This window comes from Sus scrofa, chromosome 10 (genome assembly GCF_054392235.1).
Source record: "Sus scrofa isolate SSC_HxYL_T2T_F1_AM1 chromosome 10, Sscrofa_HxYL_maternal_Yorkshire_Landrace_v2.0, whole genome shotgun sequence".
Classification (NCBI taxonomy): Eukaryota; Metazoa; Chordata; class Mammalia; order Artiodactyla; family Suidae; genus Sus; species Sus scrofa.
The window spans coordinates 58,816,202-58,832,815 of record NC_139392.1 but is presented as its reverse complement, the minus strand read 5'-3'; the positions used below and the strand labels follow the sequence as shown (position 1 = coordinate 58,832,815).

Genomic DNA, 16,614 nt, shown 5'->3' with positions numbered 1-16,614 from the left:
AATATTTCCTCTTTCTCACTATTACGATCAATCCCCCAACAAATATTCATGCATTTAAATCTTTAGGCATATCCTTGATTCCTTCCTTCCTTCCTTCCGTCTGTCGGTCTGTCTATCTGTCTTTCTCTCTCACTCTTTCTTTCGGTGTTTCTAGGGCCACACCTGCAGCATATGGAAGTTCCCAGGCTAGGGGTCTAACTGAGCTGCAGCTGCCATCCTATACCACAGTAAATGCCAGATCCTTAACCCACTGAGCGGGGCCAGGGAGTAAACCTGCATCCTCATGGATCATAGTCAGGTTCCTTACCGCTGAGCCACTACAGGAACTCCTCCCTTGTTATTTCTTAATATAAATTCCTATACATAGAAATGTGGGTCAAAGAGTATAAACACTTATTAGGCTTTTCTTTTTTTTTTTTTGTCTTTTTTGTCTTATCTAGGGCTGCACCTGCAGCACATGGAGGTTCCCAGGCTAGGGGTCTAATTGGAGCTGTAGCTGCCGGCCTACACCAGAGCCACAGCAACGTGTGATCTGAGCTGCGTCTGCGAACTACACCACAGCTCATGGCAACGCCAGATCCTTAACCCACTGAGCGAGGCAAGGGATCAAACCTGCAACCTCATGGTTCCTAGGCGGATTTGTTAATCACTGAGCCACAACTGGAACTCCTAGGCTTTTGATAAATATTTCCAAATTGCTTTTTAGAAACGTCGCACTATTTTATGGGTGCCCATTTTCCCACAGCCTTGCCAGGACTAGATATTACCTTTGTTATCTTGGTTTGGTTTTAGTTTTCACTTTTTCTTTTTTTTTTTTTTTTTTTTTTTTTTGTACCCAAGGTATATTTATTGGGATGCCTTCCCATTCATCTTGATTCAGGGTGCTGTTAGTGCTGCTTCTGTCTGAAGGAACATCCTCTGTAAGGTTTGCTTTGCCTCCTGTGGGCTGGCAGAGGACAGTAGAGCAGCTGACACACAAAACCACTTGTGCATGTTGGCTTAAGATGGCCAACATCTTTGTAGCATCCTGGGCATTTCACATCCATGAAGTAGGAACTGGGGCTCTGCACCAGGCACTTCTTGTGTTTCCTCTTCTCTTTTGGAGAGGAATGAAGGAGATCCTTTGCTTGTTCTCATGGAGAGGACGTCACCACCCTTCACCAGTTTGTTTTGTTTTGTTTTGCTTTTTAGGCCCACCCCCACAGCATATGGAAGTTCCCAGGCTAGGGGTCGAATCAGAGCTACTGACCTATACCACAGCTCACAGCAATGCTGGATCCTTAACCCACTGAGCGAGGCCAGGGATGGAACCCACATCCTCATGGATCCTAGTCAGGTTCGTTAACCACTGAGGCACAAAGGGAACTCCCACCAGTTTTTTTAGCAGAAAAAAAATGGCATGGTTTTACTTTGTATATCTTTGATTGCTAGTGAGGGTGAACATTTTTTAGCATGTCACGGACCACTTTGGAAAAGTATTTAATTGTCTATCAGGGAAGGGGAAAGCTTCTAGTCTTGGATTTTTTTTTTTTTTGCTCTCAGCCTTCGATGGGGCTATGAGGCTTAAAGTCACCAAGTACTGAGAGTACTGCTGTAGAGTAACCTGAGGGTGGCAAAGTAGAAGGTAAAATGTGATTTAGAGTTGAAGCAGCTTGAAGGACAGCTGCGTGTCCTTCCGCAGCTGGTCCTGGCTATTAGCTTCCAGGCTGTATGGGAAGCAGTAAGGAGGAGCCAGTTCTTCTGGTTCCCCCGCGATGGAAAGGCCCACCACAATGCTGTGGCTAAGGCCGGACCCCCAGGGTGGAGGTAGCCGTGATCTTCCAAGCAATGAGAACTCCGGCCTGAGCAGTTTGGACTCATCCATGAGTGGTCTGCTGTACATGCTGTGTTCTCTGTTTTCGGGGCAGAGCTTGGCTTCTGGGAGGATTTGTGAGTGGAAGGGCTTCCTGCAGTGCTGCTTGCCTGTCTCAGAAGATCAGGCACTGTCGATTCTCATGTGAGGTTTTCATCCAGGATGAAGATTCAGGGACCGATGTAGGGGAAGGGACAGATGAATGGGCCCAGTCCAAAGCCACAGTTAGACCCCCTGACCAGCTGGATTTGACTGATGCGGTAAGTAAGCAGCCACCCTACTCTGGCTTCTTCTTTAGAGATGTGTCCTGCACAGGAGCTGGGTGTGAGATGTCTGCTGACGGCCCGGGGGATCCTCCGAGGGGGCAGGGCCCTCTGCATTTGACCCTCTTGGTATTTCTCTCCCTTAGGAGCTAAAGGAGGAGTTCACCCGGATTCTGACAGCCAACAATCCACACGCACCCCAGAACATTGTCAGGTACAGCTTCAAAGTAAGTCATCTCCTCTGGGGTTGGACCCTCTAGGTGCTCCTTGACTTGCTTGTTGCCTCTCTGCTATTAAAGAGCTCACCTTTAGGAGTTCCCGTCATGGCGCAGTGGTTAACGAATCCAACTAGGAACCATGAGGTTGTGGGTTCGATCCCTTGCTCAGTGGATTAAGGATCCAGCGTTGCTGTGAGCTGTGGTGTAGGTTGCAGACGTGGCTCGGATCCCGAGTTGCTATGGCTCTGGCGTAGGCCAGCGGCTATAGCTCCAATTGGACCCCTATCCTGGGAACCTCCATATGCCGCGGGAGTGGCCCTAGAAAAGGCAAAAAGACAAAAAATTTTTAAAAATAAATAAAGAGCTCAACTTTAAACTGAGGTCTCTGGAAGTTCCCATTGTGGCTCAGTGGGTTAAGAACCCGACTAGTATCCATGAGGATGCAGGTTCAATCCCTGGCCTCACTCAGTGGGTTAAGGATCCAGCCTTGCTGTGGCCGTGGTGTAGGCCAGCAGCTGCAGCTCCAATTTGACCCCTAGCCCATAACTTTCATAGGCCGAGGGTGCACTGTAACAAGAAAAAAAACCTGAGGTCTTCAGTGGGAACCCTGAGACTGTACATGGAGTTTTCCAGAAGTTTTTGAGATTTCTTTATGGCTCTCCCTTCAGCCTTTGCTAACTGCATTGTCTTAAGTACCCTGCTGGGCCATTCTGTTCAGGAATCCCGAAGTGAATCATTTGGTTAGAAAAATACTTTTTCCAATGCACACAACGTGTTTGTCACTAGAGTCAACTGCTGGGTCTCCAGGGGCTGGGGGGGGTGTTCCTCCAGCCAGACACCTGGTGGAGGAGAGGCTCCCTTCTGGACAATGAGCTGGCCTGTCCCTCCCGCTGGCAAAGGCCCCCGCAGGCTCAACACAGCCAGGCGGGCAGCCAGCTCCATCAGGGCCTGCCTTTGGTACACGTTGTCTGGGCACCATCTCACTTGGGAGGTACATATGTGGCACGTCTTTAATGGGGAGAACACTGTTTTCAGCCACACCAAGGTCAGCTCCTGTGAGAACTGACTGAAGAAAATGTGCGAATATGATTTGAGCTGAAGTGGAAGTGATCAATGTGTTTTTTATTTCATTATTTGAAGATCTGTTTATTCCATGCTCACTGTGTGCCAGTGTCTCATTCTATATTAGAATTTTACATAGGGTATCTCATCTAATCCTCAGGTTTCTAAAACAGAAACTATTTTTATCTTCATTTTATCAAAACCAAGGATAAATTAGATGAAACAAGTGACAAAATCACACAGCCAGGCTTCAAAGCAAAATTTGGACTGGTTTGCATTGAAAGCAACATTATACTGATTCTTTTAAAAAATGTACACACAACACACACACACAAACACACACACTTTCGAATATATGATAGAAATCTAGAAACCCTGGTACAAATTTCAAAAGATTCAAAAGAACAATGAAAATACAATGAAAATTAAACCTCCCTCTTCTGACCCTCTCCTTGCGGACAATCACTATTAGCAATTTCTCTCTGGCATGTGGAAGTTCCTAGGTCAGGAATCAAACCTGTGCCACAGCCATGACCTGAGCCTCGACAATGACAATGCTAGATATCTAACCTGCTAGGCCACCAGGGAACTCCTCTTTCTCTTTTTTAAAAACAGTTTTATTGAGAGATAATTTACATACCATAGAATCACCCTATTTAAAGTGTACAATTCAGTTGCTTTTAGCATGTTCACAGATTATGTAACTATCACCACAATCAATTTTAGACCACTTTCATTTCCCCCAAAAGAAACCCCATACCTCTTAGCTGTCACTCCCTGTCCTACTTTTTTTTTTTTTTTTTTTTTTTTTTTTGCTTTATGAGGCTGCACTTGTGGCATATGGAAGTTCCCAGGCTAGGGGATCCGAGCCATGTCTGCAACCCACACCACAGCTGGATCCTTAACCCCCTGAACAAGACCAGGATCGAACCTGCATCCTCATGGATACTAATCAGATTCGTTTCCACTGCACCACAATGGGACCTCCCAGGGTCCTCTATTCTTTCCAGCCTTAGGCAACTATGAATCCATTTTCCATCTCCATAGATTTGCCTGTTCTGGACATTTCATATAAAAGGAATCAAACAATATGCCATCCTTTGTGACTGGCTTCTTTCATTTAGCATGCTGTTTTCAAGCTTCTTCCATGTTGTAATATGTATCAGTACTTCACTTTTTATTGCCACATAAAAGTTGTATGAACGTACCATATTGCACTTATTCATTCATCAGTTATGGACATTTGGATTGTTTCTGCTTCTTGGCTATTATGAATAATGCTGCTGTGAACATTTATGTACCAATTTTTGTGAACTGCTTTTTGGACACACTGTTTCTTATTTCGGATTGAGTAGGCAGCCCCCTCCACAAAGAGGTTGGAACAAATCCAGATGTATTTCTTGAGAGCTTCCGTTCTGGAGTTGCACTGATGGCATTCCTTGGGCAGCCCGTAAAGGGGGAGAGGGCGCTGCCTTGTCCCCCTGAACTTATGCTGGAGTGGGATGCACTGAGCTCTATGGGCTCCTGTTCTGACATCTGAAAGAAGGTCTCTCTAGGACTCAGTGTCCCGGCCATGGGAGGCATGTCATGGGCAGAGGGTTGGTGCCAGTGCACCTCCCTTGCCCTCTGGGTAGCCCAGTTATTAGAAAAAAATTCCTGTGAGTCAGCTGAAGGCTGGGTAGCTATAGACCACACCCTCCCAGGCAGGCTCACCTTATCCAAGCTTCTAACGCTGCCCAGGCCCGCCTGGCATCCTCCTGCAGAGCTGGTCTCCATTTTGTTGGTCCTTTACTGAGATCCAAGAGCTTTTGGTCTCCAAAATTTCCTTGAAGTGCTGAACTGAAGAGGCAGATGGTTCAGATCTAGGCATGCCTCACCTCCTTTCGCAGAAGCAATGGGATTTGAATTCCATCCCTAAACTGAAGAGGAAGGTCCTAGTCAATCCTGAGGACAGGATGAAGATGAAATCTTTCTCTCTCTCTTTTTTTTTTTTTTTTTTTTTGCTTTTTAGGGCCACACCCTCAGCATATGGAATTTCAGGCTAATGGCAGAAACAGCTGCCGGCCTGCACCACAGTCTCAGCAATGTGGGATCCCAAGCCGTGTCTGTGACCTACACCCTACACCACAGCTCACAGCAACAATGGATCCTTAACCCACTGAGCGAGGCCAGGGATTGAACCCGCATCCTCATGGATACTAGACTTATTTGTTTCTGCTGTACCACAACGGGAACTCCAAAAATGAAATCTCAAATGACAACTATAGGGATAATTTATTCCCATGGGACTCTCCATTGTCATAATAATAGTTACTATTTCATTTTTATTTTATTTTTTTGCTTTTTTTTTAAAGAAAAAAAGCACCTACGGCACATGGAAGTTCTTAGGCTAGCAGTAGAATCAGAGCTACAGCTGCTGACCTATGCCACAGCCACAGCAACGTGGGATCCAAGCCACGTCTGAGACCTACACCACAGCTCGCCAGATCCTTAACCCACTGAGCAAGGCCAGGGATCGAACCCGCCTCCTCATGGATATTAGTTGGATTTGTTAACTGCTGAGCCACAATGGGAACTCCTCTTTCATTATTTTCAATACTTAAAACTGTTCTGCAAATTAGATATTATTATCTTCATTTTGCAGGTGAAGAGCTTAAGGATTAGCGTGGTTAAGCCCCAGATCATGCAAGTAATGGGGGCAGAATCAAGAGTTGAATCCAATTCTGCCCACATCCACAGACCATGCTCTAAACCACTGCACTATCCCTTCTCCTCATTCATCTGAGTTACTTAGAGAGGAAGAGCTTTGTGATGACTTTTTAAGGCCGGGTGTCCCAACTATGTGTGCAAAACCAGTCATTCTTGCAGTCCTCCAGGGACAGCTGTGTCTGGTACATTTGGGGCCATGGGTGTGCCAGACAAATGTAATCATTTTCTCGATGACTTGTAAAAGTATTGGAAAGAACTGTTTTTAAGAAAGGAAGGGACGGGAGTTCCCACTGTGGCCCAGTAGAAATGAATTCACCTAGCATCTGTGAGGATATGGGTCCAATCCCGGCCTCGCTCAGTGGGTTAAGGATCTGGCATTGCCATGAGCTGTGGTTTAGGTCGCAGACGTGGCTGGGATCTGGTGTTGCTGTGGCTGTGGTGTAGGCCAGCAGCTGCAGCTCTCATTTGACTGCTAGACTGGGGAACTTCCATATGCCGACGATGCAGTCCTAAAAAGGCAAAAAAAAAAAAAAAAAAAGAAAGGGACCCCTGGTCTCAAAGTCAACTTTGGGATTAGGATGCTGATCAATGAGGGGGGCGGCCTAGAGGAACCAGGCTATAGGCTCTGTGAAAACAGGGCTCATGTCTGCTTTTGCTAAGCTTTATAGCTCCTAAACCTAGGAAGTACTTGGCTCATTGTGTCTATGCAAAAATGACTTGTTAAAGAAGGAATGAACAAGGGTGCCTGGCCCTTAATACTAGCCCCACTTCTCATTTGCTATGTGACCTGACAAGCACCAAACGCAAACCTTTTCTAGATTTCTGTGATCCTCTTATATGGAACAGGGGAATTGGGAACTTGGTGTCTCTGAAGATCTATTCAGCCCAGGCATCCACTCAACAGAGTGGAGAAAAGGCCAGGCCAGGTGTCTGTGGTGCCTGTATGTGACCTCTCTGAGGTGGCCACACAGGAGCCCTTAGCATGGATGTAGGGGCCAGTGGCAGGTAAATCCAGAGCTGCTCAGAGGTGGAAGTAGGTATTTTATTTTATTTTGTTTATTTCTTTATTTATATTTTTAGGGTCACACCTGCAGCATATGGAGGTTCCCAGGCTAGGGGTCAAATCGGAGTTATAGCTGCTGGCCTATACCACAGCCGCAGCAACGTGGGATCTGAGCCAAGTCTTTGACCTACACCACAGATCACAGCAACGCCAGATCCTTAATCCACTGAGCAAGGCCAGGGATTGAACCTTCATCCTCATGGATACTAGTCTGGTTTGTTAACTGCTGAGCCACAAGGAGGAACTCCTGGAAAAACGTGTTTTAAAATATGTCTTTAACAGCTACATGTAAAATAATGAAATTAAAACACCCCTCCACACCATATACAAAATAAACTCACAATCTATTAAGGACCTAAATGTATGACTAGAAACTATGAAACTCCTAGAGGAAAACACAGACAGAACACTCTGACATAAATCATACCAGTATTTTGGGGGGAGGGCTGTCTCTCTTATAAAGCAAAGGAAATAAAAGCAAAAATAAACACGAGACTTAATTAAACTTAAAAGCTTTTGCACAACAAAGGAAACCATCCACAAAATGAAAAGACAACATACTGAATGGCAGAAAATATTTGCAAGTAATATGACTGAAATGGGAGTTAATATCCAAAATATATAAACAGCTCTTACAGTTCAACATCAAAAACCCCAAACAACCAGATTAAAAATGGGCAGAAAAACTTTCCTTGAAAAAGATGCATGCACCCGTATGTTCATTGCAGCACTATTCACAATAGCCAAGACAAGGAAACAACCTAAATGTCCATCAACAGATGAATGGTTTAAGACGATGTGGTATTTGGAGTTCCTGTTGTGGCATAGTGGTTAACAAATCTGATTAGGAACCATGAGGTTGCAGGTTTGATCCCTGGCCTTGCTCAGTGGGTTAAGGATCTGGCGTTGGCGTGAGCTGTGGTGTAGGTTACAGACGTGGCTTGGATCCCGCGTTGCTGTGGCTCTGGCATAGACTGGCAGCTACAGCTCCAATTGGACCCCTAGCCTGGGAACCTCCATATGCCATGGGAGCAGCCCTAGAAAAGACAAAAAAAAAGAAAAAAAAAGAAGAAGACATATATATGCACAATGGAATACTACTCAGACATAAAAAAGAACAAAATAATGCCATTTGCAGCAATATGGATGGAACTAGAGACTCTCCTACTAAGTGAAGTAAGTCAGAAAGAGAAAGACAAATATCATATGATATTGTTTATATCTGGAATCTGGTCTAATATATGGCACAAATAAATCTTTCCACAGAAAAGAAACTCATGGACTTGGAGAATAGACTTGTGGTTGCCAAGAGGGAGGGGGAGGGAGCAGGATAGACTGGGAATCTGGAGTTAATGCATGCAAACTATTGCCTTTGGAATGGATAAGCACTGAGATGCTGCTGTATAGCACAGAGAACTATATCTAGTCACTTGTGATGGAGCATGATGGAGGATAATATGAGAAAAAGAGTGTATTATATATGTATATGTGACTGGTCACTTTGCTGTACAGTAGAAATTGACAGAACACTGTAAACCAACTATAATGGAAGAAATAAAAATCATTATTAAAAAATGGGCAGTAGACCTAAATAGACATTTTTCCAAAGAGGACCCATAGATACTAACAGACATATGAAAAGATGCTTGGAGTTCCTGTTGTGGCACAGTGGTTAACGCATCCGACTAGGAACCATGAGGTTGCAGGTTCAACCCCTGGCCTCGCTCAGTGGGTTAAGGATCCGGCGTTGCCACGAGCTGTGGTGTAGGTCGCAGACTCGGCTCAGATCACATTGCCGTGGTTGTGGTGTAGGCTGGTGGCTACGGCTCCAATTGGACCCCTAGCCTGGGAACCTCCATATACCACGGGAGCAGCCCTAGAAAAGGCAAAAAAAGACAAAAAAAAAAAAAGAGAGAGAGAAAAGAGAAAAGAAAAGATGCTCAACATGGCTAATCATCAGGGAAATGCAAATCAAAACCACAATGAGCTATCACCTCTCGCCTGTCAGAAAGGCTATCATCAAAAAGACTACAGACAGCAAATGTTGGTGAGGACTGGAGAAAAGAGAACCCTCGTACACTGTTGGCGGGAATGTAAATTGATGCAGACACTGTGGAAAACATTATGGAGGTTTCTCAAAAACTGAAAACTAGAACTACCATATGACCCAGGAATTCTACTCCTGGGTATATATCTGGAAAAGACAAAAACATTAAATCAAAAAGACATCCGCACCCCAATGTTCACAGCAGCACTATTTACAGCAGCCAAGATATGGAAGGAAACTATATGTCCAACAGATGAATGGCTAAAGATGCAGTGTATGTGAGTGTGTGTATGTGTACAGACACTCACACACAGTGGAATACTATTCAACCATAAAAATGAAATTTTGCTCTTCACAACAACATGGATGGACTTGGGGTATTATGCTAAGTTAAATAAGTTAGACAAAGAAAGACATTTTATGATATCACGTGTATGGAATCCAAAAAATATAGCAAACTAGGGAGTTTACTGGTGGTCTAGTGGCTAGGACTCGGCACTTTCACCACTGTGGCTTGGGTTCAATCCCTGACTGGGAACTGAGATCCCATATAAAGCCACTGCCTGCTATGACCATATATATATATCAAACTAGTGAACATTAAAAGAAAAGCAGACTCACAGATACAGAGAACAAACTAGTGGTTCCCAGTAGGGAGAGGGAAGGAGGAAGGGCAATAAAGGGGTAGGGGATTAAGAGGTACAAATGATTGCGTATAAAATAATTTACAAGGATATATTATACAACACGGTGAATATAGCCAATATTTTATAATAACTATAATTGGAATATAACTTTTAAAATTGGTAATCTCTGTATTAAACACCTGTAACTTATCTAATATGGTATATCATATATACTGCAATAAAATTAATTAATTTATTTTGTCTTTTTAGGGCCGCACCCACAACATATAGAGGTTCCCAGGCTAGGGGTCAAATCAGAGCTACAACTGCTGGCCTGCACCACAGCCACAGATCTGGGTCAGATCTGAGCCACTTCTGCGACCTACACCACAGCTCACGGCAATGCCGGATCCTTAACCCACTGACCGAGGATCAAACCCGCATCCTTGTGGATACTAATCAGGTTTGTAACCCACTGAGCCACAAAGGGAACTCCAATACTTCAATAAAATTTAAAAAGCAGAGCCAAGCCCCCAAAAATGTCTTAATGAGAAGTTAAAAAACCAACAACTTCATTTGCTTCCTCTTCTTTAAACTAGAATGCAGTGAAAACATCAGGCTAACTAAGGATTTCCTAAGTTAGAACTCTGTTAACAGAAGGACTATATTAGGCCTTTAGTGTGAAGGCAGATTATATGCTGAACCCTGCCCTGTGGGGGCCCCCCTCGTCTGACTCAGCCCCCTTGTTTCCTAGGAAGGCACGTATAAGCTAATTGGCTTTGTGGACCAACTGGCAGTTCACTTCAGCCAGGTCGGGAACCTGATCCCCAAGGACTCGGATGAAGGCCGGCGACAGCACTACCGTGATGAGTTAGCAGCAGGTGAGCCTCTAGGCCAGCCTGAGCCTGCAGCCCAGAGTCTGGTCCCCTTTCTCTGGTCCCTCCAGGAAGTAGATGGCTGAGCCCAGAACTTTGCAGAGCCTCTACTTACCTAAAGTCTAACAGCTGTCCCGTGTAGGTCTGGAAACTAACCCATGAGGCTCAGGCCAACAAGAACCCTGAGGCAGGCGAGGTCCAAGGCCCTGCCAGGGAGGGGGCAGTGGGCTGGACGTCGGGCTCAGCAGCAGTATCCTATCAAGGTTCTCAGGAGTCCGTCAAGGTGGTGATTTCAGAAACGGAAATCCTTGAAGAAGAAGAAGAGCCCAAGGAAGCCGAAGCTGGGAGTCAGACAGATGTGCCTACTGCTGAGGTTCAGTATAAAATTGCTCTCCACCTCCAGGCTTCAGGGGTGACCCACTGGGGTGGGGGCTGAAGGTGAGAAGAGGCTACTGGAGTTCCTGTTGTGGCTCAGTGGGTTTCGAACCCTACTAGTATCCATGAGGTTGCAGGTTCGATCCCTGGCCTCGATCAGTGAATTAAAGGATCTGGCATTGCCATGAGCTGTGGTGTAGGTTGCAGATAAGGCTCAGATCTGGTGTTGCCGAGGCCAGCAGCTGCAGCTCCAATTTGACCCCTAGCCTGCAAACGTCCATAGGCTGCAGGTGCAGCCCTAAAAAGCAAAAAAAAAAAAAAAAAAAAAAAAAAAGAGGCTACAAGGTGCCAACACCTCTGACATCATCACTCTCTCCCCACTTCGGTCCCATCCCAGGACACAACTCCTCCCCACTCCCAATTCCGCAACACCTTCTCACAGCTGAGTCCTGGGCCTGTGGGTCCTTTCTTTCTTTTTCTTTTTCCCCAGGCATCTGAGAAAGTGGCTGAAGAAGAACTGATAACTCCTAAGCAGCCCAAGGAGCGAAAGCTCACCAACAAGTTCAACTTCAGTGAGAGGGCGTCACAGACCTTCAACAACCCCCTCCGGGTAGAGCACCGCCCCCCAGTCCTTTGCCTCTCAGCTCTGTGCTTAGTGAGGTGGGGGGAGCAGGCCTGACCCCAGCCCCTACAGCCCTCAGCTTGGCAGGGTGACAGAGACAGAGCAGAAGAAACAGTTTTTTCTCTCCATGGAGAGCTGGGAGCTCATGTTCAGGTCCCTGGACTGAGCGACTGGATCTTCAGTTGGCCTTGAAGAGGAGGCAGGGATCTGGGAACGGGAGGGGAGGCCAGCAAGTGCCAGGGAGGCAGGACTTGGAGCCGGTCTGGCCGAAGTGGATGGTCTCTGTGACGGCCTAGCTAGTAGTGCCCTCGCTCCTCGGTGTGGAGGACCCCGAGCACCGGGCTGACAGAACCTCTCAGGGTTTCAGGTGAGAGACTAGCGTGTGAACGGCAACACTCTACAGAAATCAGTCTGTGAATGGAGTGCAGACGTCTACACAGTGGGCTTTTGGTAGCTCCTATTCCCCCTCTGCAGTCCCTGTGCTGACATCCAGGAACCTGGGGGATACATGATGGAGAGGGGTGCGATCCACCTCAACCCCTAGCCTGCAAACTTCGATAGGCTGCAGGTGCAGCCCTGAAAAGCAAAAAAAAAAAAAAAAAAAGAGAGAGAGAGAGAGGCTACAGGTGCCAACACCTCAGAGACCCCACTACTGGGGGGAAACCTTCTCAAGGTGAGGAATGTTAGCCCAAGGGACTGCCAGAGGTTGACCTCCGGTCCCACATCTGGAGGCTGGCCAAGGCCTGACCTCTTGCCGATCTGTCCATCCCCCACTTGGAGTTCCTCTTGGTCGAAACTGGCAGAGTCAGGCTACACTGCCCCAACTTTCTAGCTCAGGCTTCTTCTGAAGGAGGCTTGGATGGGGAGGTTAGGCTTTCTCTGCATCGTTTTCTCCTTTACCCAGGCCTTTACTTCTCTATCGCTGTGTCCCACCCTCCCCTCTGCTCCAACCAACATGCTTCGCCAGTGGACATACTACTGGGTGAAGTGAAAAGGAAGTGAGGGCTTTCTCTGCGTCACTTGTTATTTTTCTCTAGGACCGAGAATGCCAGATGGAGCCTCCTCCCAGGACAAACTTTTCAGCCACAGCCAATCAGGTGAGACCCTGGGCCGGTCTAGAAGCCATCACTCCTCGCCCTGTATCGTAGTCTTGCTCCCTTGGCAACAAGGGAGACAGGTGTGGTCAGAGTCCCCTGGAAGTCTGCCCTTCTCATCCACCCACCTCCCTGCTCCCTGTGCTGGCTCTGAACACCAGGCACATGAGACAGTGGGTCCCCCCCCCCCCCAGTGAGCTCTGAATCTGCCCAAAGCAAGACTGTCCACGGGCAAAACAGGTATGGCTTCTGGAAGTTTCTCCAAGACTGGGGAGAAGATTCATCCCCCTGGACTCTCTGCAGCCTGTGGTACCTTGTGGCTGACTCTGAAGCATTAGCACTCTGACCCTGCCCTTCCAGAGCCTTCAGTACTCCTGCATACCCACCTTCCCCATCTGTGTCTACTGGAGAGCCATGCTGATTTGGGCAGGATAGGGTGCCAGGTGACCTGAGCTCAGGCCCCACTCTGCTGTTCTCAGTGTTAGATCCTAGGCAAAACATGTCGCCCTAATGCCTCAGTTCTTTCTCTGTCAAATGAAGATGACAAGCAGCACCCCCAACCAGGGTTGTTGGAGGGCTCTAAATGAGATGACGCACACTGAAGTACTGTGTAGTGTGGAGAACTGACCCATGGATGAATTAGGAAATGTAAGGTGTGCCTATCTGGCCTCCAGGTGGCAGTGAGTGACTGCTCAGCTCCGGGGAGCACACGGTGTGATCTGGGGTATCTGCCCAGTCCCAGAGCTGCTTCCTCTGCTACTATCCTTGGGCTTCTCTCCCTGTCAGATCCCCTTAGCAGGGGTTCCTTTACTTTTTGTTTACCTTTTCATGCTGAGAAGGTATCATCAGAGTGGTAGACAGCCAGCTTGAGCCATAATGTTTATTCCATCTCACTAGGGGAAGTTGGTTTTAAAATTTCCTAGTTCAAAAAAAAAAAAAGTTTCCACTGTGACACAGTGGGTTAAGAATCTGACTGCAATGGCTCAGGTCACTGTGGAGGCACAGGCTCAATCCCCGGCCTGGCACAGTGAGTTAAAGGAGCCAGCATTGCTGCAGGTGCATCATAGGTCGCTGCTCTGGCTCAGATTTGAACCCTGGCCTGAAAGCTTTCATATGCTGCAGGTGTGGCCATAAAAATAAATAAATAAATAAAATTTCCTAGTTCAGAGTCTCATAAATCACCAATAAAAATCTGAGCTGACTGATCTTTGCCCATTTATTCTGCCTGGTGGAGGTGAATGATACCAATATCCAGCTGACGGCTGAGCCCCTGGGTTGCAGGGTGGAAAGGCCAGCCCAGGGGGTGCCCTGAGAGCCCCTTCCTTCCTGTCTTGGAGTTGACAGCTAGCAGAGGAGACATACACCGAATGCATAATTACAGAGGGCCAAGTAGAGGATACTCTGAAGTCACGTGGTGGGTTGGAGCTTGACTCCTCAAGCCCTAAAGGCTGAAGAGGAGCTGGCTGGGTGGAAGATTTTGCCCTGAGATGATCCTTCTCATCTCTCTCTTTCCTAGTGGGAGATCTATGATGCCTACGTAGAAGAGCTCGAGAAGCAGGAAAAGACCAAGGAGAAGGAGAAGACGAAAACCCCGGTGGCTAAAAAAATGGGGAAGATGGCCATGAGGAAGATGACATCTATGGAGTCTCAGGTTTGGTGAGGGGTCCCCTGGCTCTGTCACAGAGATTGGCTGAGTGGGACCTTGGCTCCTGGGTACACAGAAGCCTGGCTATCTGGGAGGATTTCACAGACACTTAAGGGGGTATGATAATGATACTTATGAAGAGTTCTTTCCTTGTGGGAAGGTATCAAGAGAGTTATAACTGCCTCTGGCATTCCGTACCTCCCCTCAATGTTATATGGGTCTGGAGCCTAGCAGGGATTTGGGAGTATTGGGCTAGGGGGCAAGAGAACTCATGAATGTTATTTAAAAGCCCCTGGAAGGGGAGTTCCCATCATGGCTCAGTGGTTAACGAATCTGACTAGGAACCATGAGGTTGTGGGTTTGATCCCTGCCCTTGCTCAGTGGGTTAAGGATCCGGCGTTGCCGTGAGCTGTGGTGTAGGTTGAAGACGCAGCTCGGATCTCGTGTTGCTGTGGCTCTGGTGTAGGCCAGTGGCTACAGCTCTGATTTGACCCCTAGCCTGGGAACCTCCATATGCCGTGGGAGCGGCCCAAGAAATGGCAAAAAAGAGACAAAAAAAAAAAAGCCCCTGGAAGAGCTGGAGAGTCTTCCCAGGGCAGGGTGGCATGGGAACACAAGGCACCCTGGACAAGGTTCATGGGGTTTGGGAAAGTGATTTGCCCTTTGACCTTCAGTCCTTGGGTTTACTTGCACTCAATTCTTCAGGTCCAAGAGCCAAGTCAAAACTGATCATAGGTACCTGAAAGTCCAGACCGTTGGGCATGGCCACCATGGGTTGGATTTGCCATGAAGAGCTATGTGGGAGTCATTATAGAGGTCATGCTTAGGGGGCTCACTGCAGGTGTAGCTAGCATAGGTTTGGGGATCATCCCGGAAGGTACAGTGATAGGTCACCACAGGGAGGATCACCACAGGGGGATGCTGAGGGACCACCTTTTTCCCTTCAATAGAGAGTGAGCTGGCTCATGAGCCAGAGTCCCAGTATGGAGATCAGGATGAGGTGGACCTGCAATGGGGAGGGACGGACAAGGTTCACAGGAAGCCAGGGTCTGAGTTCAGCACCTTGGAGAGCTCCCAGACAGCTCAGGGACGTGGTTTTGCTCCATCCCAGAATAGAAGCCAGATCAGTAAAAGGAACTTCTGTCTCCTCTGTCTGAAGGATGCCCACTTCCACTCAATCCATGCCCCTGATAAAGTCACACTTTGGGGGAGATTTGAGGGTTCCTATCCTTGGATTAATAGAAGCTGCCCCAATTCAGTTTCATTCAACCACAGGACAAGCACTTGGTGATCACTACCATGGGTACTGGAACCCTGAAGCAAAATACAAGCCCCTGCCCTGGAGATTGCCCCACCCAGATCCTTAACTTCCTTTGCACTATTTCTTAGAGGTTAGAGGCTTCAGAGGGGCTATCGGCCTGGGTCAAGTTTTGCTTGAAGATCTATCAGAGGTTTGGCTATGGGCTCTATTCCAGGGTCATGGTTTAAAAAAAAAAAAACAACCTAAGCCACAATCACAGGACCCAAAGGCCAGAAGAAAGGCCCCTGTGATGGAGACTGAAAGTTGTCCTTGGGTCTCAGCCCTACCAGAGTTCGTATCTAACACCCTCAGGGAGGCAGGACCACACTGGGTCCTTCCAGCTTGGCTAATGTGGAAGGTTGGGATGCAGGCAGATTCCAGCCCTCAGACCAAGAAGGATAGTGGGGCAGGACACTGGGGGTATAACAGAGCCAGTTAATACTTTAGGATTCTATTCAATCTCTCCCTAAGGGAATTTCCCTCTAACTGAAACACCCCAAGTACTGGGCTGGGCTGACTGTAGAACGGAGTAGGGGTGGCAGCTGCCATCCCCTTTGCTGAGGCCCAGCGTGTGAACAGAGTGACACCTCTTTCTCAGAGACCCAGATCTGATTAGGGTGATATAAAACTCAAGTGTGTAGGAAGGGAGAAAGCAGAATAACTTCATGATACTCTACAGGAAGGTCTGCAGCAGTAGATCTCAGGTTTCTGCCTTATTAACGACCTGGGTGAATGTACAGAAGTGCGGGCAAGTTTGTCTGATCTGAAAGATTAGGACCGGAATCAGGGAAAGGGCACAGAAGCCACATGTTCAGTCAGAACCAATAAAGAGCTATGTCTGCTCAAGCAGCATAGTTTCTAGA

General features: G+C 47.3%; 1 protein-coding gene and 1 pseudogene across 5 annotated transcripts in view; one reads left to right on the top strand and one right to left on the bottom strand.

The window, feature by feature from the left end:
* Window positions 1-16,614, top strand: part of DNAI1 (dynein axonemal intermediate chain 1) — a 79,259-nt gene that overhangs the window by 34,125 nt on the left and 28,520 nt on the right. For all 5 annotated transcript variants that reach the window (XR_014817772.1, XR_014817773.1, XM_084979854.1 and 2 more), the window contains 7 exons: window positions 2,014-2,112; window positions 2,262-2,342; window positions 10,595-10,721; window positions 10,979-11,088; window positions 11,581-11,700; window positions 12,750-12,809; window positions 14,323-14,457. Coding sequence is in view for 3 of the 5 variants with exons in the window: in XM_084979854.1 (XP_084835980.1) it covers window positions 2,014-2,112; window positions 2,262-2,342; window positions 10,595-10,721; window positions 10,979-11,088; window positions 11,581-11,700; window positions 12,750-12,809; window positions 14,323-14,457 (732 nt within the window). In the remaining 2 variants the exon portion in view is untranslated. The remainder of the gene's footprint in view (window positions 1-2,013; window positions 2,113-2,261; window positions 2,343-10,594; window positions 10,722-10,978; window positions 11,089-11,580; window positions 11,701-12,749; window positions 12,810-14,322; window positions 14,458-16,614) is intronic.
* LOC110255733 (small ribosomal subunit protein eS27-like pseudogene) lies at window positions 888-1,046 on the bottom strand (annotated as a pseudogene).